Source organism: Cyanistes caeruleus, chromosome 9 (assembly GCF_971803275.1).
Source record: "Cyanistes caeruleus chromosome 9, bCyaCae1.hap1.1, whole genome shotgun sequence".
Classification (NCBI taxonomy): Eukaryota; Metazoa; Chordata; class Aves; order Passeriformes; family Paridae; genus Cyanistes; species Cyanistes caeruleus.
The window spans coordinates 26,378,188-26,403,991 of record NC_141709.1 but is presented as its reverse complement, the minus strand read 5'-3'; the positions used below and the strand labels follow the sequence as shown (position 1 = coordinate 26,403,991).

General features: G+C 50.6%; 1 protein-coding gene across 5 annotated transcripts; it reads left to right on the top strand.

Annotated features, from left to right (window-relative positions):
• The first annotated feature begins 974 nt into the window (after nucleotides 1-974).
• MOB3C (MOB kinase activator 3C) lies at nucleotides 975-24,353 on the top strand. Of its 5 annotated transcripts, none has more exons than XM_086842260.1 (6): nucleotides 975-1,012; nucleotides 1,632-1,687; nucleotides 2,156-2,326; nucleotides 9,391-9,890; nucleotides 19,406-19,608; nucleotides 22,782-24,353. In XM_086842260.1, the coding sequence occupies exons 4-6, from the start codon at nucleotides 9,473-9,475 to the stop codon at nucleotides 22,809-22,811; spliced, it is 651 nt and encodes a 216-aa protein (XP_086698386.1). In that variant the 5' UTR covers nucleotides 975-1,012; nucleotides 1,632-1,687; nucleotides 2,156-2,326; nucleotides 9,391-9,472; the 3' UTR covers nucleotides 22,812-24,353. The 5 variants fall into 5 exon arrangements, 4 of the variants coding, with proteins under 4 accessions (XP_086698386.1, XP_086698385.1, XP_086698384.1 ...); XM_086842259.1 differs by lacking the exon at nucleotides 975-1,012 and adding an exon at nucleotides 1,229-1,310; XM_086842258.1 differs by lacking the exon at nucleotides 975-1,012 and adding an exon at nucleotides 1,348-1,490.
• Nucleotides 24,354-25,804: the final 1,451 nt, after the last annotated feature.

Sequence of the window (25,804 nt, the reverse complement as noted above, 5' to 3'; positions counted from 1 at the left end):
TGGTTCAGGACCTGCCCTTCAGCCATGTCCCAAATGGGGACAGGCAGAAAAGCAAGGGGCTTCTGGGGTTTGCAAGCTCCAGTTCCCTTCAGGCCCAGTCAAAAGTGATCCACCAGTTGCTTCTGCCTGATTAAATGCACCCTATGGTGTCTTCTTCACTTTGAATAAAATGCCTCTGCAGGTGCCAAAGAGTTTCTGTTGCACCTGCACCAAACCAACCCCACAGAGAGACAGAGGAAAGGAGGGTAAATGCCTCACAGGGCTGGGCTTACCTTCCTCAGGGCTGGCTGGTCTGAGAGGCCGCTGGATGGATTTTTAAAGACTGCCTCTGAACATTGTGCCTCAAGAGCAAACCCTGGCATCACGTGCAGCTGAGAAGCCGTGCTCTGGGTAAGGGATCCTGCAGAGACACATCCTGCTGGATGCACAGGCTGCACGGGTTTGGGAGATACATCCACGGCTGCAGCCCCAGGGGATGCCAGGCAGGTTCAGGGAATCCTAAACCCTCCAGCTTTATGCAAACGTGCCCATCAGCCACATCCTCCCTGCTCTGTGCCCCTCTGCCCAGCTCGCCCCATCACCTGCAAACGCTTGGCTTGGCCTGAGTTTATCACACATGTAAGAAAGGCTAGAAAAGTTTCCCTCACTACGACTGTCCCGGTGCCAAGCAGTTTGCAGACGCTTCGGTAAGGCCGAAGATGTGTGAGCATCACACATCTCATCCCCTGGGAGCGACACGGCACCGTGCCAGGAAGGGAACGGTGAGTGCCAGGGCTCTGCTCCCCCTGCTGCGACAGCCACCAGCATCACCCGTGCGGTGCACAGCGGTGTTCCCCCCCAGCCTTTTGGGGACTCTGACCCCAGAGCAGATCCCGGCTCCTGCCAAGCCATCCCACGCTGCCTGGCCGCTCCTGCCGGCGCCGAGCGTGCTGGCTCGGGCTTGTCTTTGCTGAGCAGGATTTAAATACGGCAGCGCGCTTCAGAACCCACCCCACCTCCACAGACACGGAAAGTAAGTGCTCTGTGAAGAGAAAGTTTTTCTCTTTCTTTCTTTCTTTCTTTTCCCCTCTGTGGCATTTCTGTTTTGGATGGCATCCAGCTAGGCCTGGCATGGAAACCCCCGGCTGTTTTTTGTGTGTGTGCAGAGCGGGGAAGGATGAAGGGAGAGGGACTGTGAAAAGATGGGGGGAGGAGGGGAAAACATTTCGGGATTTCATCTCCCTTCCTCAGCTCCCTGCTGTCCCGTGAAAGCCGGAGCCAGCCAGCGGCACGGCCCCGCACGCCAAGAAGGATCTCAGCATCCAGGAATGGTGAGTGGGTGTGGGCGAGTGAGCGCCCACCCCTGCCAGCCCACGGCGCCGATGGTGGGGGCTGGCAGGGCCGCCTCTGAGCGGGTTTTCCAGGGACAGCTGGAGCTGCCGGCAGGGTCAGGATGTGACATCACTGACCGGAGAAAATCCCTCGGCCCCGGTTTCTCTAACGAAACCCCCGTGAGCGCTGGAGCGAGGCAGTTCTCCCTGCCGCTGCCGCTGCCGCGATCCCCAAACTGCCCACAGTCCCGAAAGAGAGCCCGGCTTGGACTTTGTATCTTTTTAACTTCATTTTTTTTTTTTTCCTTTTTCCTTAATAAGAACAGAAAGTGCAGCGGAGGGATTTGAGACTGGAAGCCGCCGTGCCGGGGGATGAGGTGAGTCCCGGGAGGTAAAAAGTCAGCGCCGCTCCTCCGAGGATGCTCCTGGGGCGCTTTTCAGCACGGGATGGGCAAGACCTGGGTTGGCATTAGCCTAGGAGAGAGCAATTCTTCACCCAGCCGGGCCATGGACGCCTGCAGAAGGCTCTTCCCCTTCCTCTGGGGTGTCGCAGCTCAGCAGCCAGGGTGTGAATGCCAGGAGCCTGTTCTGGGGATGCTGGGCAGGGATCCGTGCGAGTGAGCGGCGGTGCGCAGGGACAGGGGGTCCCTCGGGCAGGGGACAGGCAGGGGGACAGACAGGAGAAGGCAGCACACGAGTTTCCCGAACGGGACAGCCCCGGCAGCGGCTTTGCCGGCGTCGGAGGGAGGGTGGAAAGTTGTGGGCGGGGGAACTGGGTGAGAGCAAGCGGCGGAGATGGGTTTTCCGCAGCTGGCTTATCTCCTCTCTTCTTCTTCTTCCTTGAGCTCGCGGGCCTGGAGCTCCCGGTGTTTGGAATTACGGCCCTGACAACAGAGTGATCACCCTTGGGACTGAACCAGAGCTGTTGGACACCACTGAGGCCATTGGACACTTCTTTTCAGGGCTCACAGCAGCTTACTGGTAGTAGCAGTGGGATCTCAGCTTCCAGGAATGAGGTACCACCCAAAAACCCCCAGCCCCACTGGGAATCTCGCCTAAAATGAATGGGACATGCTGCTTCTAACCTGGAGAGATGTTGCTTTGCTTTTCTGCTTGGAGGTGTCTTGTGTGGTTTGAGAAAAGCTGTATTGGTGCCTTTGGGCCAGGGAGCTGCTGCTCTGCTGGTGGCGTGGCAGGGAGGCATGGCAGGGAGCAGGACAGAGCAGGGGGACAGCAGGGGACATCTGCAGGGTGGGTGTAAGCAGTCCTGTTCCTGGAAGCCCTCCAGGTCCATTTCTCACGAGCTGGGGATTTCCAAGCGCCATGTGAGCTGGGGGAAGCACCAGCACAGCTTCCCGCTGGCAGCTGTCCCCAGCTGGAGCGTGTGGTCTGAGTCCTGCTCTGCTCCAGGGATTTGTGCCCGTGGATGCTCTCGCGGGTCTCTGTGGCACCAGAGGAGTTTGCACAAGGAAGGTTTGGCAGCAGGGAGAGGCTGCTGAGACCCCAGGGCTTCCCTGAAGCTCCCCCAGCCCATGTGCTGGGCCTTGAGCCCCCTCCCGGCATCTTGTCTTGGCTCAGTTCCTGGAATTTTCTATCGTTTAGGTTATATTTGGGATCAGCAGCCAACCATCCCATTTCTCACGGACAGCCCAGCTGGGGCTTGGCTCCAGCAGGAAGCACAGAGGGAGTGGAGCCAGTGCCCCAGGACTCTGCTCCCCTGCACCCTCCTTCTGCAGCCCTCCTTCCTCAGATGATTACAAGGCTGGAAAGGCTTGTAAAAAGAGGGAATATGCTCCCTTCCCTGGAAGCACCATTTGCCCACAGCCCCTCCCTGGGTCAGAGCTGCAGTGTCTGCAGTTCAGGCTTGCTTGGGGGAAGTCTTTGGGGTATGAGTCCCAAGAAGCAGCCCTGGTTTCAGAGATCCTCTAGGACAGGCTGAAGACCAAACTGCATCTGGACTTCTTTGGGGCTCGAAGGGAAGCTCAGAGGCACGGCTGCTGACTTCTCAGGCAGGCAGTGAGGCTTCCTAGAGCAGTGAAAAGCCAGCTGGGGCCAGCAGGTTTCCGGGTAGACTGTCCATCTGGAGGCTGTCTGTCTGTCTCAGGGCTCTGGCACATGGTGGCTGAGCTGATGCTGCCTTTCTCCTCCATCTGGGATGGGGCTGGGTGGGACTTCAACACTGCCTATGGTGGGGAGAAGGGAATCCCCTAAAGCAGAGAAGCAGTAGAAATCTGTGTGCCCCAAAGGCAAGTTGCCTGGGGAAGCCCGAGGGGGATGTGCAGAGCTGGTGGTAATTAACCTACACTTTGCTCTAAGGTGCCTGGAGCTGGGCAGGTCTGTGCTCTGCCTCCTGGGCCTCTTCCCAAAGCTGTGGATAGCTGGAGTCTCCCTGCAGGTTACCCACAGTGCTGGACCCCTCATTGTGCTCCCTCGTGGTCGCACTGCCCACGAGGGTTGGGGTGTGCTGCTAACACAGCAGATTCCAGGCAGATTCCAGGCAGATGCTTCTGCCAGAGTGTCACTGTCTCAGGATGGATCCAGGAGGATGCACTTGGCTCTGGAGCCATGGGAGGTGCTGGTGTCAGAGCTTTCCTCTCTCCTTGCCCTTCACACTTGTTAGGGCTTTCCAGAGACCCTTGCAAGGCACTTTTCCCCCTGAAGCCTTTGCAGCCCTTAATGTAAAGGGAGCCTGGGGAGGGAGATCAGTTTTGAAATTTGGGACAACTGAGGCAGGGAGCCAAGGACCAGCACTGTGACCATCCTGGAGTCTGGCAGTGCATCTGTCTGATCCTTCCTGCTGGGTTTCTGAGTAAAGCTTATTTGGGGTCAAAACCAGAGGTTTTCTTTGGTGACCTTGCCCCCATGTCTGCAGGACTGTGAGGAGGAAGCAACTCTCCCTCAGCTCTGCCTGCTCTTCCCTTTTGTTTTGTTGTGTCTAAACAGACCTTTCAGAGTTGTTCTTATTTTACTACAAAGCCCTCATCTTGTTGTGTTTCTCCGTGGTTTCCAAATGATAAGAAAGAAAGGAAGAGAGAGGGAGAGGAAGAGGGAAAAGGGAGGGAGGGAGGGAGGGAGGGAGGGAGGGAGGGAGGGAGGGAGGGAGGGAGGGAGGGAGGGAGGGAGGGAGGGAGGGAGGGAGGGAGGGAGGGAAGGAGGGAGGGAAGGAAGGAGGGAGGGAGGGAAGGAGGGAAGGAGGGAAGGAGGGAAGGAGGGAAGGAAGGAGGGAAGGAGGGAAGGAGGGAAGGAGGGAAGGAGGGAAGGAGGGAAGGAAGGAAGGAGGGAAGGAGGGAAGGAGGGAAGGAGGGAAGGAGGGAAGGAGGGAAGGAGGGAAGGAGGGAAGGAGGGAAGGAGGGAAGGAGGGAAGGAGGGAAGGAGGGAAGGAAGGAAGGAAGGAAGGAAGGAAGGAAGGAAGGAAGGAAGGAAGGAAGGAAGGAAGGAAGGAAGGAAGGAAGGAAGGAAGGAAGGAAGGAAGGAAGGAAGGAAGGAAGGAAGGAAGGAAGGAAGGAAGGAAGGAAGGAAGGAAGGAAGGAAGGAAGGAAGGAAGGAAGGAAGGAGGAAGGAAGGAAGGAAGGAAGGAAGGAAGGAAGGAAGGAAGGAAGGAAGGAATGAAAGAAGGAAAGGAAGGAAGGAGGAAGGAGGAAGGAGGAAGAAAGAAAGGAAGAAAAGAAAGAAAGAAAGAAAGAAAGAAAAGAAAGAAAAGTCCTGACTCTGAACTGTGCATCCCTCCCATCCAAGAAAGAAAGAAAGAAAGAAAGAAAGAAAGAAAGAAAGAAAGAAAGAAGAAAGAAAGAAGAAAGAAAGAAAGAAAGAAAGTCTAGATAAAAAACAAAACCTACCCTCAAACCTGAAATTAGCAGCTAAGCCTGACTCTGAACTTGCATCCCTCCCATCCAGTTAATTTCCTTTCATTTCTGGACTTGCCAGCAATCTAAGGACATCAGTTTTTCACATGTCTGTGCCTGCTACGTCCCCAGCAGTGGTTCTGCCTTGTCCTTGCCCAGGTTAACCCTGTGCTTTTTTGGTTCTTGCTAAACCCCACTGAGCTTATAAATCCAGCAGCAGGACTGAAGCCAGCAGCAAAAACAGGGGCAGGACTGAAGCCCAGCAGCCTTCATGGCCAGGGATGGGATTTGTGGCCACTCAGCTGGGTTTGTAGCCAAGCTCCTCAAAGCCAAGGCTATTTTGGGAGTATGGGTGGGGGGTGAGCACTAAGGACACCACGGCATGGATTTCCCATGGGAAACGTCAGTCTCTCATCCTCTTCCAGCCATCCTCTGTGGGGACACAGGGTGACAGCAGGGCAAGCCTCTAGCTCCACCTACTTCACTCCTTGTCCATTCCCAAGTATAGGATGAGGTTTGATTTGGGGGTTTGCAGGTGCATCAGAAAGGGATTTGTGGATGCCCAGAGTGCCAGCACCATCCTGTGATGGGAACTGTGGCATGGGGAAGAGGTTTTGCAGCCTTTGGCAAGGTTCCTCTTGGAAAAGCTTTGATTTTACATGTGGGAACTGAAGGCAGAGAGCTGCAGGCTGCTGCCATGGCGCTGGCCCAGGCCCTGCTGGGCGGGACCTGTATGATCATGTTGTAGGAAGTTGCTGTCTAAGCTTGTTGGACAGCACTTCACCCTTAGGATTTCCCAAAACAGGCAGTGTGAGCAGTGATTAGGACTTGGACGGGTCTCCTGCCCCACCCCAAGCCCTGGTGGACCACAGCATGATTTCTAGGAACACGACAGCCCTGAGCATCAGACTGAGCTGAACTTTGCACCATAAACCTTGGAAGATCTCCCATTTTCCGTCTCTTTACATGGATCTGCCCCAAATACTTGATCAGTGATGGAAGAGCAGAGGTCAGGTCGCATGCATAAAGGTGGAAACTGGGAAATCTGATTTTGCATTGGCTGAGGCCCTTTTCTCCCAGTTAGACTCAGGATATGTCTGGGTCCATTCAAAAAGGATTTTGCTTTTCTTCCCAGAAAACGGGTGGGTGCTGAGTCTCTGCCTGAGGGGAATCTGAGGCATTGGTGACTTTGCAAATCCTGTTTGCTCCAGGCTGGTGCATCCCATCTCAGTGCCCCATCTGCAAGGGCCAGAGCTGGGATCTCATGTTCTGGTCCTGGCCACCACTGCTCCCACATTTCCCTCTACATCGACCTCTCTGGGCAGTGAAAGCTCTGAAACAAGGTAGAGAACAAACGTGTTCTTTGGCTCAGTGCCTCCCTCTGATTCTTCAGGTCATAAATCCCAGGATGTATTTTTGGCTTTGTGTTAAATGTAATTTCTGGAGAACATTTTTCTCCAGTAAAGATTAACAAGGTCTTTTAACGACTTGGTGATTTGGTGGCGGTGATGATGAGGGTCCTGAAAAGAAAACTGCTGCCTGGGGAGCAGAGAGGCTGTGGTGGCATCCTGCAGACTCAGGGACCAGACAGCACTTGGGCAGCAATGGTTTCTACTCTCCATTCCCACTTGAACATTTGCACGGTAGGAAAACATCTAGCAGATGTTTAGCAGTTTTGTTGCTCTTTTTTATTTTTTGAACTGGTGTTCTATTCAGATGGTGCTGAACCACAAAGCGTGTTCCCACCTGCCTGATGAGTGAGAGCAGCTTGCAGGGTAACACAGATCCAGCTGTGGATGATGGAGTTGTAGATGAGTTACTGGTCTGGCTTTAGCAGATGAGATGTTTATTTCCCAGCCAGTGGCTCAATATTTGCAGAGGACTTGCAGTGTGAGGCACTAAAGGAAAACTGATTTCACTGCTGTCAGCCCCTGCAAGTGACATGTTTGATGGGATGTCATCTGCCAGGGTGGCTGCTCATCACCATGGAACAGCTCAGTCTCCCTGCAAACAGCAACAGCTCCTGAAGCAGAGCAGATGGAGCCAAGGCCAGCAGAAATGGTCACATAGAGAAATGTCTGTTGGCATGACTTCCCTTGCTGAAATTCCAGGGAAACTGCTCAGCCCCATCATTCCTGCTTTGCGCTACGGGCAAAGTCTGCTGTGTGTCTCATCCTGAGGGTATCCCAGCACTTCCTACATTACTAAATTTGGATCCCTGCTGCAGTGGTTATATATAAATATATATGTATGTATGCATACATATTTCTGAAAGTGTTATGTGTTAGCAAGCTCCCCAGAAGGCTTTTTTTAGAGGTGTTATCAACAGGATGTGCTTGAATATGTGGAATCCAGGAAGTCCTGGATAAGGGTTTTTCTTTAGAGCCTCGCTGTGCCCAGAGTCCCTGGCCTCCCACGGAATCCATAAGGACTCCTGTAGCTTAGGCCATTCCCCAGGGACAGATAGGAGTCATGACATCATGCAGGCTTCATCAGCTGGCATTTTGGAGAGATCTTTTTTTTTTGAAGTGGGAAACAAGGTCTTTGCCGTGGCTGGAGCCAGTTGTGTGGAGCAGGGGATGAAAAAGCATCCAAAAAACATCCCCCAGTCATTGCCCTGAGGCAGTACATGAGGGTGACAGGGATGTGGCCATTAAAATCCCACCTAGCCACCTGAGATGGGGAAGGTCTGGAGATATCCTGGTGTTGAAGTCATACTGCAGGACATTGTGTGATGGCTGTGACCCCCTCTGTGGGGCACAAAGCACCTGAAAACACACACTTCTGTTACACCTGGGTACAGCAGAGCGTGGTGGGGTTTGGTACCACTGTGCTGTGAGCTGTGTAAGGGTGGCAAAGCTCTGGCACCAGCTCTATGGGAAAGGCTGTGGTTGTGCACCAGTGGCATTCGTGCAGATCCTGCAGGCATTGGGATCATCACTAGTTCCTACTGCTCCCAGTGATGACCCCAAGGTGAGGCCTAAGGGGAGCAGAGGGTTTCACTTGAGAGATGTTTAGCTGATCACAAAATAGGACCTGCCTCAGGCTCAGGACTGAGTTTAGAAAACAAAATTTAAATAGCAAGCTTTTGGCTAAAGTTGTCTTTTTAACGGTTCATCCAAGGTTTGCACCATTCCCTCCTGCTTGTGACTTTGGGTCAGTCACTTCCCTTTTCCATAAATATTTTCCTTCCTTTTTCTTAACTGCTTCTCCAACTCTTCCCATCAGGGGGAGGCTGTTGGAGGACTTTCTCTTCCCTAAGCCTCAGCAAGGCATTTAGCACAAGGAGTCCTTGCTCTCACATTAACACCACTGGTGATTAGTGCAGGTAATGAAATGCACAATTTCAGCCTGTCCAGGACAGCCTTGGGCAGATGGGATTTCCCCTGGACTTCAGGGAGGAAAAGGAAAGGAAAATACAGCCCTCATCTGTGCTGCTAATCTTGGCCAGGAAGGGGTGAGCTCAGCACTTTGCTGAGCCCTGGAGTCACCCGGAGCATCAGCTCCACCACCCCATGGGCTGCCGTGTGCATTGTGTGCACGCCGGGAGAGCTGGCGGCATCCTGGCACTGTTCTGCTGCTGTGCTGGGCTGCATTTCCCTTCTTCGGATGTGGGTTTTGTTCTTTTGGACAAACACACCAGGCAGAAGAACAAAAATAATCCCCCCTTTTCCCACTGATCCTGGCGCTGGGGCTGTGTGAACCAGCAGCCAGCTGCGGTCACAGCGTGGTCCCCGGGGCTTCACTTGCCAGCCGCTGCTGCAGGGTCAGGGGTTATTTGTATTGACAAGTCCCTGGGAAAGGGACACTTCCCCTTTGCCAGCAGAGGAGAAGGCCACCAGAGTGGGACTGCCCAAACTGGTGAACTCCGCTGATGGCTCTCATTTTATTGCTGCACTTGTTGGTAGAAGCCTGGAGGGAAGAGGTTGGCTGGAGCCTGGTGAGCTCCTGGGGTTCTCAGGAAGGAGGAAGGGCTCTGTTGGCCATCAAGCCTTGCATGGGGCACATGTGGCAGAGCTTACGCTCTCCAGGGCCAGGAGCTGCTGTGTGAGGTGGCAGCAGCTGCTGCAGGTCACCCTGGTGGGTGTGAAAGGGCCAGAAGCTAACTCCAAATCTATGTCCCCCTGTGTGCTGTCAGAGCAGTGGGGTCAGGAAGGGAACTTGCGAACCCCTGCAAGTGTGTCCACGCATGCCAGTGTCTTCATGTGTGACTGAAATGTGTCTCTTTCTTCTCCCAGAAACCTCCATCCCTGAAGACCCCAGCCCTGGGTTTCATGTTGCTCTGAGCCTCTGCCCTCACCCTGGCTGGCCCTGCCCGCAATGGCCCTGTGTCTCAAGCAAGTCTTCAACAAAGACAAAACGTTCCGTCCCCGAAAGAAGTTTGAGCCGGGCACGCAACGCTTTGAGCTGTACAAGAAAGCCCAGGCCTCCCTCAAGTCTGGGCTGGACCTGAAGGCAGTGGTGCAGCTGCCTCCTGGCGAGAGCATCAATGACTGGATCGCCGTGCACGTGGTGGACTTCTTCAACCGCATCAACCTCATCTACGGCACCATGTCGGAATACTGCACGGAGAGGAGCTGCCCCATCATGTCTGGGGGGCTCAAGTACGAGTACAGGTGGCAGGATGACAGCAAGTACAAGAAGCCGACCAAGCTGTCGGCCCCACAGTACATGTGCATGCTGATGGACTGGATTGAGATGCTCATTAACAATGAGGACATCTTCCCCACCAGGATAGGTGAGTGTGCTCTGCTTCCCCGCCGGAAAGCTGGGGTTGTAACCTGCTTGTAACCTGGTTGTAACCTGGTTGTAACCTGGGGTGCAGGTTCCCAAGCTGCTGGTGAACCTCAGGGCTGGTATTGATCAACTTTGCGATTCAAAGTACTGTGGCATTTCCTGTTCCAGGTGTTTCTCGGTGTCTGTCCCACACCCTTTTGCTCCAAACTGAGTTTGGGATTTCTTATCCTTCTACTAGGGGATGTGGAACACAATGTTCTCCTTTTCTGTGCTTGAACTTATTCTGTGTTCATGAGAAATGAAGGCTGGTAGGTCATTAGCTTCCTTGCCTTCCCTCCTCAAGAGGATGAGCTGCAGGGCTGTGATGGTCATCACATCCCTGCTTTTCTCTCAACTAATCAACTCAGTTTCTTTCTGGTTTTCCATGTAGGTTCATGGTCCCAAGATCCAACCCTTGCTGCTTCATTCCTCAGCCCCTTTCCATCTCAGCCCTGATCATACCTCACCTCTTGCCATGTAGCTGAGGCTCTGCCTGAGCAGAGATGCCCATCCGCAGGATTTGGCCTTGCCACTGCCAAGGCCTGGGGTGTATAATACACCTCTCCAAATAGTTTGCCCTTAGGAGCTTGCAGCAGCTGCCAAAGGCAGCACATCTTTCAGACTAACCCCTGTGCTGCTGATGCTCAGCAGCTGCCAAGGTTGATATTAGCTCTACTTAGCTGCTTTTTGTCATTTGGGGAAATGAGTTCAAGGGTTGGAGCTGATGGGGCTTCCAGAGTTTCAGGTCATGCCTTGGAGAGGTTGTTTTTCAGATGGAACATGAAGCTACTTGAATGTAAAAAAAAAAGATTTAAGGATTTTGGGGAGGGGGAAGGCATAGCTTTGCAAGTTTGCTTGACCTTTTTTGTTTGCCAAGCAGACAGAGCTATATTAAATCAGTGCAGCTTATGATCAAGATTTTCATTAATATGCTGGGAAACATTGAAGAAAATAGCTTGTGTGGGATTACTGGCATTACTCACTGTTGTAGCCCCATTTGGCTGTGCTGTACATGTAGTTGTGTGTCTTTTTAAGGAAATTCTCTGGCCCTTGGAATCTGAGAGGGGTTGTGGGTCTCTACAAGCAAGAGGGGAGACAGTGTCTGGAGCCTGGTTTTGCCAAACTATTTTGGCTTTGGGATGGGGTGTCTCCCCCACACCCCTGATCTGCTCTGGCTGCTCTGGCTTTGCCTGGAGTTAGGGTGGGACAAGTCCCTGAAACCAAGACCAGCAGGCACTCACTGCCTTCCTCCCCTTGGCCTCTTCCCCAGTGACCAATACTCCCCTGTGTGTGCTGGGTTCTCTGGTGATGGGAGGGATGCAGTCAGGCCTTGGGCCTTTCCTTGATGATGGAGATGTGGAATGGACACAGGTAACACCGGGTGTGATTAGGGAAGGAACATGGACTCACTCTTAGAGCAACTCTGTACAGGAGCATTCAAAACCTCCCCTCTGCCTTTTCTTCCACCCCCAGCAAGATCTGAAACTGAAATTTGCAGCTTTCTCCCACTGCCATAATGGGTGAAAAACTCCTTTGGCTTTGGGATGGGGTGTCTCCCCCACACCCCTGATCTGCTCTGGCTGCTCTGGCTTTGCCTGGAGTTAGGGTGGGACAAGTCCCTGAAACCAAGACCAGCAGGCACTCACTGCCTTCCTCCCCTCACTGGGGCGGGCAGGGCAGCACAGTGCCAGCTCCCCATGCTGGAGGACAGGCAGGATGCCTTTGGGGTGTGTGGAAGGGGCAGTCCTGGGACTCAACAGGGGCATTCACTGGTGGATTCACTGATGGAGGCATCTTTCCCTTGTGGGCACAGTGGTGTCCGTGCACTCCAGTGATCTGAGGAGGCTGGAAGCGTGGCTGGCTGACAGCATCCGTGCCAGATACTTTGGGCCAGCAGTCCCAGCTCTGCTGGAGACAGCAGAGTTCATTCTGCCTGCACAGACTTGCTGCTGCTGAGGGGTGAGACAGCAACCACAGGGAGCAGGGCAGGTGTTCCTCTTCCTGAGGTGGCTTGTCCCCAGGGAGATCTGCATGCCATTAAAAGCAGAGGCACAGATGTAGACTTTCTCTGTTTTTCCTCCAGCCAGAAAGGAGTGTCCTGATCCAATTTCATGTTTTTCAGGTGGGATTTGGGATGTGATGCTGCTTGACACTACTCTGGGGACTAAAGGTGTACAGGGAGTATTAACACCTCAGGAAGCAGGCAGCCATGGGAGGGACATTGCAGCACCCTCTGCTCGCCCACATCTCTCTCTCTGAGCTGCAAAAGCCTAATACAGTCATGGTCCTGGTGGTTTTCACCTCATTTCTGGCACTTCTCTCTCTGAGCTGTAGCACATCCTGATGTGGGGAGGGATGGCTGGTGCCTCTGGTTTCCACTTCTCCTTTCGTTTCAGTTTGGGAGCAGTTCTGGGTGAGATCCAGGATGTCTGTAAGTGAACATGGGTCAAATACATTCTTTTCTCTTCCAAGGTGGTTCCTGGGGTCCCTTTTCCAAGCCCTTTTGTTGTGGGGACTCTTGTGTCTCCTGAATGACTTCAGGCCCTGTGTCAGCATGTCTTGGTGGTTTTGGCCTCACACAAGTGAAAGGGAACTCAGGCTGAGGTTGCACTCTAAAGCACATGAAGGGCTGTTGGAGGAGGCAGGGGGAGGAGGGAGCTGGTGACACTTTGTCATCAGTGTGTCCCCAATTATCTGCCTTTCACTGGCCTGCCTTGTTCACTGGGTAATTGCTTGGCAGCTCTGGCATTCCAGAAGATGGAGTGTTTGGCTGAAGGGAAATGCACTGGATGACAGAAGAGGCTGGACAGGATGTGGGGCTTGGGGACAGCGGCCAGGGTGACCAAACAGAGGTGCTTAACCTCTCTCCTGAAGAGCAAACCCTTGGGAAAAGACCCAGGACAAGGGGAATAAGGCACTGAGAGGGCACAGAGGAGATGTGAGCTTTTTTAAGGAAGGGAAAGGAGCTTGATGAGGTGATGAGAGAGAATTACAAATGTCACGCTTTGGAGTTGTGGTGAGACTCTTGTAGGTTTGCAGCAGAGATGGGATTTGGTATGAAGGTTTGTTTCACTCCTGCTTGTGCTGGGGAGGTCCCTGGGCACAGCTGCCCACTATCTCAGCAGGTGTTTCATGACAGCTTTTGCATCTCAGCTTCCCTTCCTGGCCCTTCTTTGCGATGTGCAAAGCTTCCCCAACACAAAGATTTCCCTGGCTAAGGCCACACGACCGCAGACAAAACAGACTTTTCTCTTTCTTAAACTTTGTTTTTCTTAGAAACAGCAAGTGTTCCCCAAACTCACAAACACTTCTGGAGGCTAACCTCAGCATCCAGCTCCATCCAAGAGCTACACAGCCTGAAGCAGCACATGATTCAGCAGGGCTTGCTGCTAGGCTCCTGACAGCTGAGAGTTATCTCACGGGTCAGAGGGGGGAAATCTTTCAACCCAGGGTGAGAGGCTCAGCTAGAAATGAGAGACATGGTTCACTGACTTGTGGGCTCACTGGGTCCTTAGGCATCACAGGGGAGACCTTGGCTGGGGTAAATGGTCACAGCTCCAGTGACCAGAGCAGAGCTGGGCTGCTTTGCACATTAAAGCATCTGTTCCTTCAGCACATGTCAGAGGTGGGAGGGGAGCAGAGTGACAAACACCCTTGGTTTAGCCAAGCTGCGTGATGCAGAGCTCTTGCCAGCTCTGCAGTGAGGCCAGAGGGACAGCAGGCATCTGACATGGCAGGAAGGGAGCCCGACACCAGCAGACAGTTTGTGACCTGGCAGAGTTAACCAGCAGGACTGCAGCCCCCGGATAGCACCAGTAGAAAATCCCTGTGGTGGAGATTATTAGCAGGTCTGGGGGGGTTGCCAATCCCCTGCATACCACAGCAAGGGTTGGGGCAGATACTGTGTCTTCCTCATGCCCAGGAAAATCTACCTGCAGGGCTCCATCCCACTGCCTAATCCTTTCTCTGGAGTGGGAACCTGTTTGTCAGCCAGTTAAGATGAGACAAATCCCCTTATGGTGTGGATTTGCCATCGAGCTATGCCAACCTGATGGCTATAAATCTACAGAAGCAGCAGCTTTCCCAGACAACCACATCATTTAGTGTGTGCTAGTGCTTTGTTTCCACACTTCCAACCAATGTAGCTGTCCTGAAAAATACATTTAAATGGAGAGTAAGCAATTTTCCCATGCAGGGAGAAGAATAAATGGTTCTGCAGGTGTACTTTCACCAGCTGGTAGAACTATATCAGTAGATTTATTCAGTGAGTGGTCACATGAACAAATTATCACCTGGAAAATATCCTCTCCTCCCAGTGATCGTTCTGCCCTGTGGTGCCTGGGCTTAGGGAGCTGCTGCTGGGCAGTGCTGTGCTGAGGAGGGAGGATGGTTGGATGGGGTTTCCAGAGCCCATAGCTGTGTCTGCACTGGTCAGCCCAGGTGTCCTCCATCAGCACCATCGTGGCTGCTGAAACCTCCCTGTTGTTAAATGAGTGCAGACATAGGGTTTGGAGCAGCCCCAGCGCCGGAAACACCCCAGCTCCCTGCCAGATTTCCCTGCGGCTCGACAGAGCCCTGGCCACAGGAGGTTTTATAACAGTTCTTGGAAAGCTTTTCAAAACTCTAGCCTGTCATTCAAGCATAGTCCCCAAACAATTATAAAAAGCAGAGAAAATCTGGTGTGAAATTATCCGATACTTTCTTGCCATAACAACAGGAGAAAAATGTTCAGAATTCAGCTAATTATTTGTGTTCTCTCAGCTGGCTCTTTTTTACATAATTTGTTTTGTTTTTTTCTTCTGCTTTTTTTCTTCAAAAATTAATACCACGGCAGCTTGCAGCTGCCATCATGCCATTAGTTTTAAACAGGGCTTTAAAGACTCATTTTTAGGAAAAATGAATCACTGAACACCACGGTGGCCAAAATGAAATTGAGAAATAACAACAATTCATCATGAAGTTCACTGAATTACTGCATTTGCAGAGGAAAAAAATACAATTGCCAAGAAGCAAAATAGCTTTCCAGTACTGATTCATCGTGAAAAAATTTAATTGGCTGGTGCACAAGTGCTGGGGATAGGAGATGGCAGGAAAAATCCTGGACCTTTTGGCAGTCCCTTACCCTGAGCACAGGCACTTTGTTACCTCTCATTTTCATTTCCTTTTACACATGGTTTCCTTATGTTTTGAAGCAATCAGCACAGAGTGAGAAAAACAGATTCCTTGGAGCTTTAAATCATACCTTGGGATTTTCAAGCAAAACATCCAAGACAAACTAAAGGTGCCAATTCTTTTCAGGGCTGTGAGTCACTCTGCTTGGAGTGAAATTTTACCTGCTGTACTTACAGCTTTTGCCTTGGCTTGGAGCAGAAATTCTTCCTAATATCTAAACTAAACATCATGCAAGAGTCAGAGGGTGGCTGCTGCCTGCCAGGCTGTGGGATTGCTGCTGCTTTCTCCAAGGTTGCTGGATGGTGAGCACCAGCAAATTAAACGTAAAGGTAATTTCAATGCTTTTAAATCAACCCAGGTGGGTGTTGTGATGTTCTGCTGTCCCCCTGGGGCAGTCAGACCACCATCAATGGGATGAACTAGGATGGTGTTTTTTGGTCCCTGCAAATGTACAATTTGGACTGGCTGGGGAGGGTGAAGAGAACCCAAGCAGTGTCACCCCTTTGGGGTGGTTTGTCCAGCCTGGAGGTGCATCCTGACTTTCCCTGGCCTGCTGTATTTCTGCTAAGAGGATGTCTCAGCCACGCAGGGCCTGTCCCACCAGACTCATCCCTCTGTCTCATCCATCTGCTACTGTCCCTGGTTTGTGCCACAATGTGCCACTTTTGAGATGGAGCAAGTCCCCAAGGCAAGGGCCACCAGTGCCCCACTCCCAAATGCCATTTCTGGGTGCCCTGGCCACCAATGGGGTCTCAGTGCTGGCCGTGAGGCTGATCTGCCTGGCCCAGCCTGGCTGGGACGTGCTGGCTGCAGGGAGGAGGCACAGCTGTCCTGGCTGTGTCCCCTCTCGTGCTGCAGAGGATGTCACATGTGGTGTCTGCTGGACATCCGCTGCGCCAGCAGCGCTAACCCAGGGCAAGCCGGATCCTTCTGCTGCTCACTGATGCAGCCTTTACTGCAGAGCCCTTTTCTTTCAGCTCTGGGCAAGGGGATGGGGTGTTTCTCCAGCTCCCCACCAGCATGGGCAGTGCCTGCTGGGGCTGCTGTGGGTTTCTTTCCAAGTCACTGGAGACCAGCAGCGAGGCACCACCGCTGGCAGAGGCAATCTGCGTGTCAGATATCCGCCCCGCTTCCTTCCCGAGGGGAAGGGCTTTGATCAGCTGGCACAGAGACCTGTGCCAGATGCAGGGTCCAGTCAAGCATGTCCAGCCTGTACCGAGGGTCCTGGCACAGGAGAGAGACTTGGCTGCAGCACAGGGAGAGGAGGCAGGGCCCTGCTGTGCCTCCCTGGGCAGGTGTGCAAGCGAGAGGGGTGCTGCAGGGAGAAAGAGTCAGAGCAGGAGCCGAGTGATCCCGAAGGACCACAGTGAGGGCTGTGTCCTGACATGGGACCTGGAGAAATCCACGAGTGACAGGCAGCCACCACTGCAGCCTGGCCATGCCTGGAGGGGACGGCCACACACTGACACCTGGTGATGGACACAAAGAAGGGCAGCTCAGCCTCTGCTCCCCACAGCTTCCGATGCTCCAAGTTCCTGTGAAACAGTGGCTGAGCAGCCCAGAGGTGAGCTTGGAGGTCTGACAGCTTGATGGTATCTTTCTGTACATCATTAGGTTTAGGAGTTCAACAACTCCCATTGTTGCTGATTACATGAGATTTTAATTAGCTAACCTTTAAAGACCCTTTGTAACTCAAACTATTCTTTGATTCTGTGATTTAAGCTGGATCTCTGTTCCCTAATGAAAAAGCTGCTTTTGGGGAACCCAGAATGCAGCTGGAGGTGTCTCTTCCCTAAATTCTCTCAGCTGCCAGCATGTCCATGAGGACTTGCTGGTGACAGATGCATAAGACAGGACAATTCCTGGCTAACCCCAGGACAAAATCTGTGGAAAGCCACTTGTCACCATCTGTCATGTCTGGAGGTGGCCCTTCAGGATCTGCATCATAGATGCTGTCAGCCCTGGGAGCCTGAGATCTGTTTGATCTGCTGCTTACTCTCTGAGCTTATTTCCTTCTCAGTTCAGGACTGGGTTGAGGGGTGCTGCGTTCCTTCACTTTCACTCTTTGCAGTTTGGCAATAAATTCCCAGTGATGGTCAGGTCGGATTTCTCCCTCACTGCCTGTGGTTGCTTACTGGGATGGGTGACAAACTGAAGGCAGTAAATGCCTTCCTGCCTGCTCCTGGGCACTTGCTGAGATCCCAGCTGTCTCTGGTCCCAGGGAGATGACAGGCTGTCCAGAACAGTGTGCATTCCCCAGCTACTGCCCAGAAATGTGCATTCACCAGCAAATATTTTGCTGTGATGAGCTTTATTAAAAAAAAATAAAAATGTATCATAACAAGTTCTTCAAAGCTGGTCTGCAGGGGCCACCCTGATGGCATGTCTGAGTCCCCAGCTGGGTGATTCCAGCTTTTATTTGGTCAGCAAAACCTGACTCAGTGCAGAAAGCTCAAAGGAAGCCATTGATAAAGCGCCGTGTCCCTCCTGACTGCAGGGGAACCCGGAGAGCTCTCTGATCCCTGTCTGTGTCAGACTAGCTGAGGCAAGGAGAGCTCTGTAGCCAAGGATGTGCTGGGCAGAAGCAGATCTCCAGTCACATCTCTAAGGTGCTGGCATAGGGACAGCCTGGATGTACTTTGCCAGATGTGAACACCTTTCCTGAACAGTCCTGATGAGATCTGTCTGAGCTGGCAGTGAAACAGGTCATGCTGAGGTTCCTGCTGCAGGAGCAGCCCTGGGGCTGCAGTGTGCTTGTGGTTATGCAGAGCAGTGACCACAAATCAGTCTCCAAACCACCTCTCTGTGTGACACCGAGCCAAGATCTGTGTCCTTCTCCAGGTGGTGGCTGGGACATCCAGATGTGGCATGAGCACAGACCCTTCAGCCCTCCCCTCTGCTCCAGCACTGTGCATGCAGGAAAGGGAGACTGGGCTGTGCTCAGGGTGACTCTGCTTTAGACCAAAAATAATTTTCTTTTATGAGTTCCAAACGCAAAGCCTTCCCAACCCTGGCGATTGAAAACAGGCTCTACACGTGATGTCAGGACAGAACCTTTGTGTTTGCCACCCACGGAGGAGAGGGGCTCAGCACTGCTGCTGGGAAACAAAACTGCCAGGAGCCCTTGGGAAAAGAAAACAGTTTAAATTGCCTAGCAAGGCTGGTGAGAAAGATTCAAAGATAAAATTACCATTTTTAATTTTTTAGCTAAGAGATTTGCTGATGCTTTCCTGTGCACAAAATGTGTGAGCTGGCCATGGTTGAGCAGAGGTTGTTTGGAAGGATTTTCAAGAGGTTATGTGCTGCATTAATAAGAAGCTAAGGGAGGAGGCTGGTACAACCGTGGGAAGGGAGGTTTTTATTTTGTTCTTTGTGTATTTGCATTGAATTGCTCTGGGGAGAGGAGGAAGCATCAGGAAAACAAATACCAGTTGTTTCATTCTCCTCCTCACAAAAAAAAAAAACACCAAAAAGTTTAGTGTTTCAAAGCCATGTTTCCTTTAGAGATTTACCCCAAGGTTGCTGGCGCTGATGGTATCACACCCTGAGATTTTCACTGTGATAGCAGCGTATTTTGGAAAGGATGGAAACATCCCACACTGTGTCCTTGCGTGGGACAGAGCTGAAAGTACAGACCCAGGTGTGGTGGGTCCCATCCTATGAGGATATCTCAGGATGATACAGCCACAATGAAATTACAACCCAAACATCATTAAAATGGGCGGTTTTCTTCCTGATTTAATGAGATATTTTATTGAAGTAAGGATCAGGAAAAAGGTAAGAAACCTCCCCCATTTCTGTTGATGCATCAGAAGTGATGCTTGAGGGTGTGAGGAGGAAGGAAAACAGTATAAGCCATACTTTTGGGTTTTTCAGGTATCTTTTCTGGTTTGGCTTTGTTCATGGACCTGGGTAAATACAAGTTGACTTATGTTGTGCCTGTGCAGGCTTGTAGGGGAAAGGCAGAGGGTAGAAGGATTTTCTGCCACATTGCTCTAGACTGAGCCAGATGTGGAGAGCTGTGGCCTCCTCAAACAGATGAGGAATTTCCTCTCCTACAGCAAGTCTCCAAATCCTGAGCCCATGCCTGTGTGAAACTGATGGTTGGGCAATGAGGGAATATGTGGGAAGAGTTCAATGGCACACTGCCCCAGTGTCACTCTTGGCAGTAGCCAAGGGTGTTCTTCCTTGTCATCTATGACTGCCTGTCAAGCATGACAGAGACTTTTAAATGCTAACTGGTTTGGGTTTTATTGGAACATTTGGAAATGTTCCAATGGCTTCAAATTTGCTTCTGCTTTGCAGGTGTTCCCTTCCCCAAGCAGTTCCAGCAAGTTTGCACCAAGATCCTCACCCGCCTCTTCCGTGTCTTTGTCCATGTCTACATCCACCACTTCGACAGCATCATCAACATGGGTGCTGAGGCTCACGTCAACACCTGCTACAAGCACTTTTACTATTTCATCAGGGAGTTCAGCCTCATTGACCACAGGGAGCTGGAGCCTTTGGTAAGGATGGTCCTGGGATGGGGAGGTGGAGGGTGAGCGGTGTGGAAAGGACACAGCACTGCTGGGTTCAGGTTGGGGCTGGACTCCAAACAGTGCTGACCCTCTCTGGACTCTTTTGGCCACCCTACCTCAGACACACAATCATGTTTTCTGTCTTGGGACCATCAGCCTTAGTGTTCTGAGAGAGAAATTCCCAGCAGCACCAAGGACACTATTGATCCTTTCTTAACCTTTTCCTCTGTTGTCTGTGAGCTGAACTTCAATACCCTTAGGGCCACCACAGGGTAATGTCCCCACAGTGACTTGGTAGCTCTAAAGCAATTTGCACATCAAAGTGTTTCCAGCCAGTTGTGCCCACATGGCTTTCAGGAGTCAGAGTTGAGCCAAAGTCTCTTCTCCACAGTTTTTCTTTTAGCATCCCCTGCTTGAGATCCTAGTGTGAATTGCACTGAGGCTGCAGGAAGACAAGCCCCGATAGGAGACACAGCTTCAGACAACAGCTGTCAAGGCCATCACTGGATCTCCCAGTTTCCCTACAACCTCCCTTCGGAAGCAATTAGCCAGGCAGAAGGTGAGAGACCTTGACAACAGCAGGATTTGTGGGAAGCAGAGGCCAGACAGCCCAGGGCTCATAAACTAGATAATGCACATAGTTGGTTTTATAAGAGAAGCAAGTTTGTTGCAGGCAAGGTTGAGTGTAGTCTGACCTAGGGAGGACATATTGCAGTGGGGAAAGAATTAATAACAAACCTGGTAGTTTGTGTGCTGTGATAAGGGCTGGGTTGCAGAAAAGGCCATAGCCAGCAGCAAAGAATCAGGGAACACCAAGAGGATATAATCTGAGAAAGAGTTGAGAAGCCCAGCTGCTTGCTTAGGATCTGGAGGTGGGGAGATACCCTTGCCCCTAAGTGCTAAGCACTTTACTCCTCTGCTTTCATCTGTCAATTTTCTGCCTATCTGCTCTAATCATGATTCAGGGGGATGGAAAGATGATGACCTAATCAGGGGAGACTTGAATGACAACAGTATTGATTTTAATTATTTTGTACAATTCAATTGCAAGACATATTATCACAATGGCCCTCAGCTCCAGAAAATGGCAGCTCAGCATCAGTCTGTCCTCTGTCAGTGTTCCTCATGACAAACCTCTTCAGCATTGCTATACAGCCCATAATAGTGTCATCCCCTTGGACTGCTGCTTGCTAATGTAAATAATTAACAACTGGGAGCCAAAGAAGAGGCTGACTTTGCTAATAGGCTTTCAATACCAATGACTCACATGCAACCTAAGATGATTGATGGGTCTGCATAAATCTCAGGTGAACAGATTCTTTCCCTGTGATGCAACCACTGTCAAACTACAAGGAAATGAGACGCATTTGACCCTGGTCTGTCTGTGTCTCGTTGCCTGCCATCCAAGCCTCAAGCAGACCCAATCACTGGGTTGAGAGGAAAGACCAGGGAGGAGGAAGGGCCTCCTTCCTTCAGGCAGTGAGCTGCTTTAGGTGTGTATGAGTGTGTCCTGCAACCAGGCTGCCTCATCAGCCCAGACAGTGTCCTAACCTTGTATTTAGTTAGTCCCCAAGAATCCCATGACAGACTTCTGAGCTTTACTTTGCCTGAATCTCCATTTGCTGCTTCAATTTCCCTTTGTCAAGCTTCTGTGGGATGTGATTTCTTAGCAGCAAATCTTGGGAACTGAGAATGAGATCCTTTGTAGGGCAGAACTAGCAAAAGGCGGTGATTCAGTGTCTCAGTAAGTGAAGGAATGTGGGGCTGGAGAGAAGCCGTGCACTTGCGTCCTTGATGAGGGCAGCTCGTGGTGCTGGGCTGCAGTGCTGGCAGGGTCCAACTGGTTATGCACTAAGGCACAGCTGTGGGGATTTCCTGGATGTGAGGAATGCTTTGGGCATTTGGGGCTGGCTGGGGGAGCCCACTGGTGACTCATCAGCCCACTGGTCACTGCAGTCCCTCCTGTTCACGGCTGCTTTTGTGCCTGGTGTTGTGCTAGCAGGGTGGGTGCAATGCTGTTACAAGAGGATGTGCACAGTCCTCTCACCCTCTTCTTTTCCTTCCAAGATGTTTGCAAATATTTTCTGTTAGCAGTATGATTTGGTGGCAGAGCATCAACTTTTCATTTGATGGCCAGCTTCTGCACTCAAGTGATTTTGCATGTTATTCCTACAGGAAAACCCTCTCTTTGCCACTGTGCCTGATGGATTTGAAAAACAAAGTTCTCACCACTGAAGATCAGAGTTTGCTGCTTCTGTCTCCCTTGGTTATATAACTAAAGGGCCTTTTATAGGGTTACTCAAGGGTCATCCTCCTTTCCTAGTTCTTTTTTCAGAGTTGCATTCTTCCTTCTCCATGGACCAGTCCTACTTTCAATCTATTTTGGGAGTACCTTTGAATGTGCAAACCTTCCTCTGGGGTGCATGAAGGGACCTGTGGGCACACAGATTCACAAGCCACGAACCCAATGAGCCAGAATCACACTTTTCTCATTGCAGGATTTACAAGATAGAAGTTGAGGTTTTTAAGTCAAGAACAAATACCATTTCCACCAGCTGAAAGCTGGACACCTTCCTAATGTAGCTGACATGATGCCATTTTGGCTAAAGAAAACCGTCTGTAATCCCAAACAGAGCTTGGCCTCGCTGGAGGTTTCCTGTGGCTCCTGTTATTAGCACTCATTTTCATTGCAGTGTGACTGTGGGATCCCTTGCTGAAAGCACAGGTCCTCTGGGTGAGCTGTGGTCAGCTCCTGGAGCAAGAATTGGCAGCAGCTCCATGTCCCATCTCCCAAGGTAGCTGTAGAGAGAGGCTTGAGAGTGGCATCACCTTATCTGGCTGCTCTGCAGCTGAGCCAGGAGCAGGACCTTTGTCTTTCAACATCTCAGCCAAAGCTTTTTCTTTGGACTGCTCTCAAGGCTAGGGCACAGCCAAAATACCCTTGTGCCACAGAGACCGGGGAGAGTGCCAGGATGGAGCTGCTGAGGCAGCTGAGTTCCCAGGAGGGCTGTCATGGGAAATAGAAGAAGGCTGCCCAAGACTCCCACGGTTGCTTCCCTGGGTTGGTTTTGGACACCTCCCAAACTGCCTGACACGTCATGCTACTCAAACCTGTCTTTTGCACTTACTGTTTCTTTCTTTTCTCTCCCCCTTCAATGCAGAAAGAAATGACAGAACGAATTTGCCACTGAAGGCTTCTGGCAGATGAACTCAGCTGGCTCACTTGGAGTCTGGTGGGACAAGACACCCTGTGGTGGGAGATCTCTTCCCTAGGACTTGCTCTGGGCATTCCAGCTCACTGACCTATGAACACTGCACAGGAGCCTCTTCAGGCCAGGGCTGAATCCTAAGTTTTCCAAGAACCTCTGGACAGATTTTTCTTCTTTTAATAGATCCCAATCTCTGTTGTATGGTTCCTGTTTTGGAAAGCCACTGACTTACTGGAGAATGAGGCAAGTCTGGTTTACTTTTGCACACTGATTTTAAGACTCAATCCTATATATGTCATCAAATTTTCCACAACCTTCCCTCTTGTTTGTCCTCCGCTATATTATCTCCAAATATTTCCTTAGCAATTCCTGCCCTGTGAGCAGGTGTGTCCTTGGCTACCAGGTCATGCCTGTTACCTTTCCCACAAGCAGTGGGTTTGTGGTAACACCTGAGATCAGCCCTGCAAAGCTGGCAGCATTTCATCCCACTGCCTTCACATGGTTAGTTGTTGATGTGCTGTTTTTAACCATGAGCTATGAATGTCTCTTTCTGCCCTAATTCATGCTTTACCAAAGGGACCATTTTTTTCCTTCAAGAGATTTTTCACATTTGGAAGAGGGGACTTGATGAAGTTCTAAGATGCATCCAATGTCTTACGGATGCCCCATGACTGAGGAGGTGAACCAGGCCACTATTCAGTGTGATCAGCACAGTCTACATGAGAAAGTTTCAAAAACTGGTGAAAATAAAGTGTTGCCAGAAAACACCATTTTCAACATGTCAGCATTTCCTGATGTATTGTCTTGGCTCAAGATGGGCAAATGCTTTTTGTAGAAACTGTTGGTTTTCCATTACCCAGCCTTACAGCAGGTGAAGAAGGACTCATAAGAGACATCTCCTCTACTCTGTTCTCGAGATCCCCTTCAAACCCAGTATCATCCTGTGATTCTTAAACCTTTTTGACCATCTGTAAGCATAATATTGTTACTTGGTTTGTGCCATTACTCTCCTGAAAGGTATCATGTCTCAAAACTTCCTCCCCTTCTGCTTGCAGTGCCTGACAATTTGTGTTCCCTGTGCCATTTTAATTTTGACAAAAATATTTTTATTTCTCCGTCTTTATTGTTTTGGGGGAGTGAAAATCAATTTGTCTGAGCCACAGATTTGTTATGTTTGTGTTTCCTGCTCTTTTTCTGGGAAAGTTTTCTATATCTGACACAGATAATCCTTATAATCTGGGGTTTGCCCATTTTTGGGGTAGGTAGGGGATGTGGCTAGAAAATGTAAATGTTTAGGCCAACATTAAAGTGCACAAGTGAATTTTTAGTGCTCAAAGTACTTATCTTGTGAAAATCTATTTTTTTTAAAATCTTGTGTACCAGATGTATATTTTTACATGGAAATAAAACAGAGCAAAATGGACACAAAACCACCTGATACATCATTCCAATATTATCTGTGTAAAATAATCAGTCAAAGTCCAAACATATTTGTTCTGTTGCTAATTAAAAAAATGTTAATAAGCCTGGTGTGCTTCATTCTTCCCTGATTCATCTGTATTAAGCAGTCCTAATGAACAAGGATAACTTGAAGAGTTGTTTTCTCCTGAGAGGTGCAGCACTGATGGATCTCAATGCCGTGCTGAGACCTCAGCTTGCCTCTCAGAGAATGGCTTAGCAGAGGCCAGTGTTGCTGGCCAGCATCCTCCCCCTGCAGCCTTTGCACCAGAATTCCCCTGAAGGCATTTTCCCAGCAATTCATAGTGATGAGCTTTCCTCACTGTTTTTTGCAAAGGCGTGTAGGTGCTGGAATCTGTGTTCCTGCCTCTTGACACAAATCAGGGCTGCAGGCACAAATTGTGGAGCAGAGGCACGAGTTGACAACAGCTCTGTCAAGAAGTTTCTGCTTTCCTGAGGAATGAAGCCTGGCTGGACTCAATGCACAGCATCCTCTGGGAGTTGGGAAGGTTGGGAATTATGGAGAAGCTGTTTCAACAGTGGGGTCTAAGGCATGAACTGATAGCAGCCTACAGCTACATCCAGCTGAGGTACAAGGAAGACAAAGTCAAGCTCTTCTCAACAGTGGAAGATGGTGAGACAGTGACCAACAGCAACAATCTGCAGCTTGGGAGGTTCAGCTTACAGTGGAAAACAAAATCCAAGAGAATGGTGCAGTCAGAGAACAGGTACCCAGAGAGAGTGTCAACCTTCCTTGGTTAGACAAGACTTGGTGTAAATAATTTCCATAAATAAATGAAGCGCAGAAGCCTGCTTTTATTTTTGTCTTCCCTGTAGTCCTGAGGCAATGAGTTCCACCAAGTAATTTATTCACTATGAATTGCAAAAGGGAAGTGTACTTCAAACCCATGCCTGAGGATTTCAACCCTACTGCTTTGGGAGTGCTTCCTGTTCATCTCCTCCACACCATGGAGCTCTGTTAGATTCCTGTGGAACAGAAAACACTATTTTTGAAAGATCAACTCACAGGCTCATCTCAAGCACCAATTTACAAAGAATTTCAAAGGTATTGTTGTGGGGATTTTTTTCACTTTTCTTCCTTTTCAATCTGATTTACCCAAAGAAATAAAACTCACAACTGTGCTGTGGCAACTGTCTTCAGTAATTCTGGAAGCAGTTTAGAAAGGAGGCAGGGAGATCATTCACTGCCAGAAAGGTCTTTTTGTTTCTCTCCAAGACACTGAGCTATTCCCCAGGTCCTCATCCATCTGAGGGCCTCCCAGCCTGGAGACTTTAAGGTCTGAGATATTTATGAAGCAGAAAATGCTGAGATAAGTATCTGAGTCAAACTGCTCCTTTCAGGAGTCTCAAGTGTGCCTGGGAAGCTCCAACATCCCCAGAGCCTCAACAAACATCCCTGAGCAATTTGAAAGCAGACAGGACTCCTGGGATACATTAAATATGCACATATCACTTGTTAACCCCAGCTCCTCAAATGACTCATCTGCTCAGCTGCC

Bases quoted from the DNA above. Each gene is read 5' to 3' on its own strand.
- MOB3C (XM_086842260.1), top strand. From the start codon at position 9,473: ATGGCCCTGTGTCTCAAGCAAGTCTTCAACAAAGACAAAACGTTCCGT. The intron at 9,891-19,405 runs GTGAGTGTGCTC...TCTGCTTTGCAG, and splicing joins CATCTTCCCCACCAGGATAG to GTGTTCCCTTCCCCAAGCAG. The intron at 19,609-22,781 runs GTAAGGATGGTC...CCTTCAATGCAG, and splicing joins ACAGGGAGCTGGAGCCTTTG to AAAGAAATGACAGAACGAAT.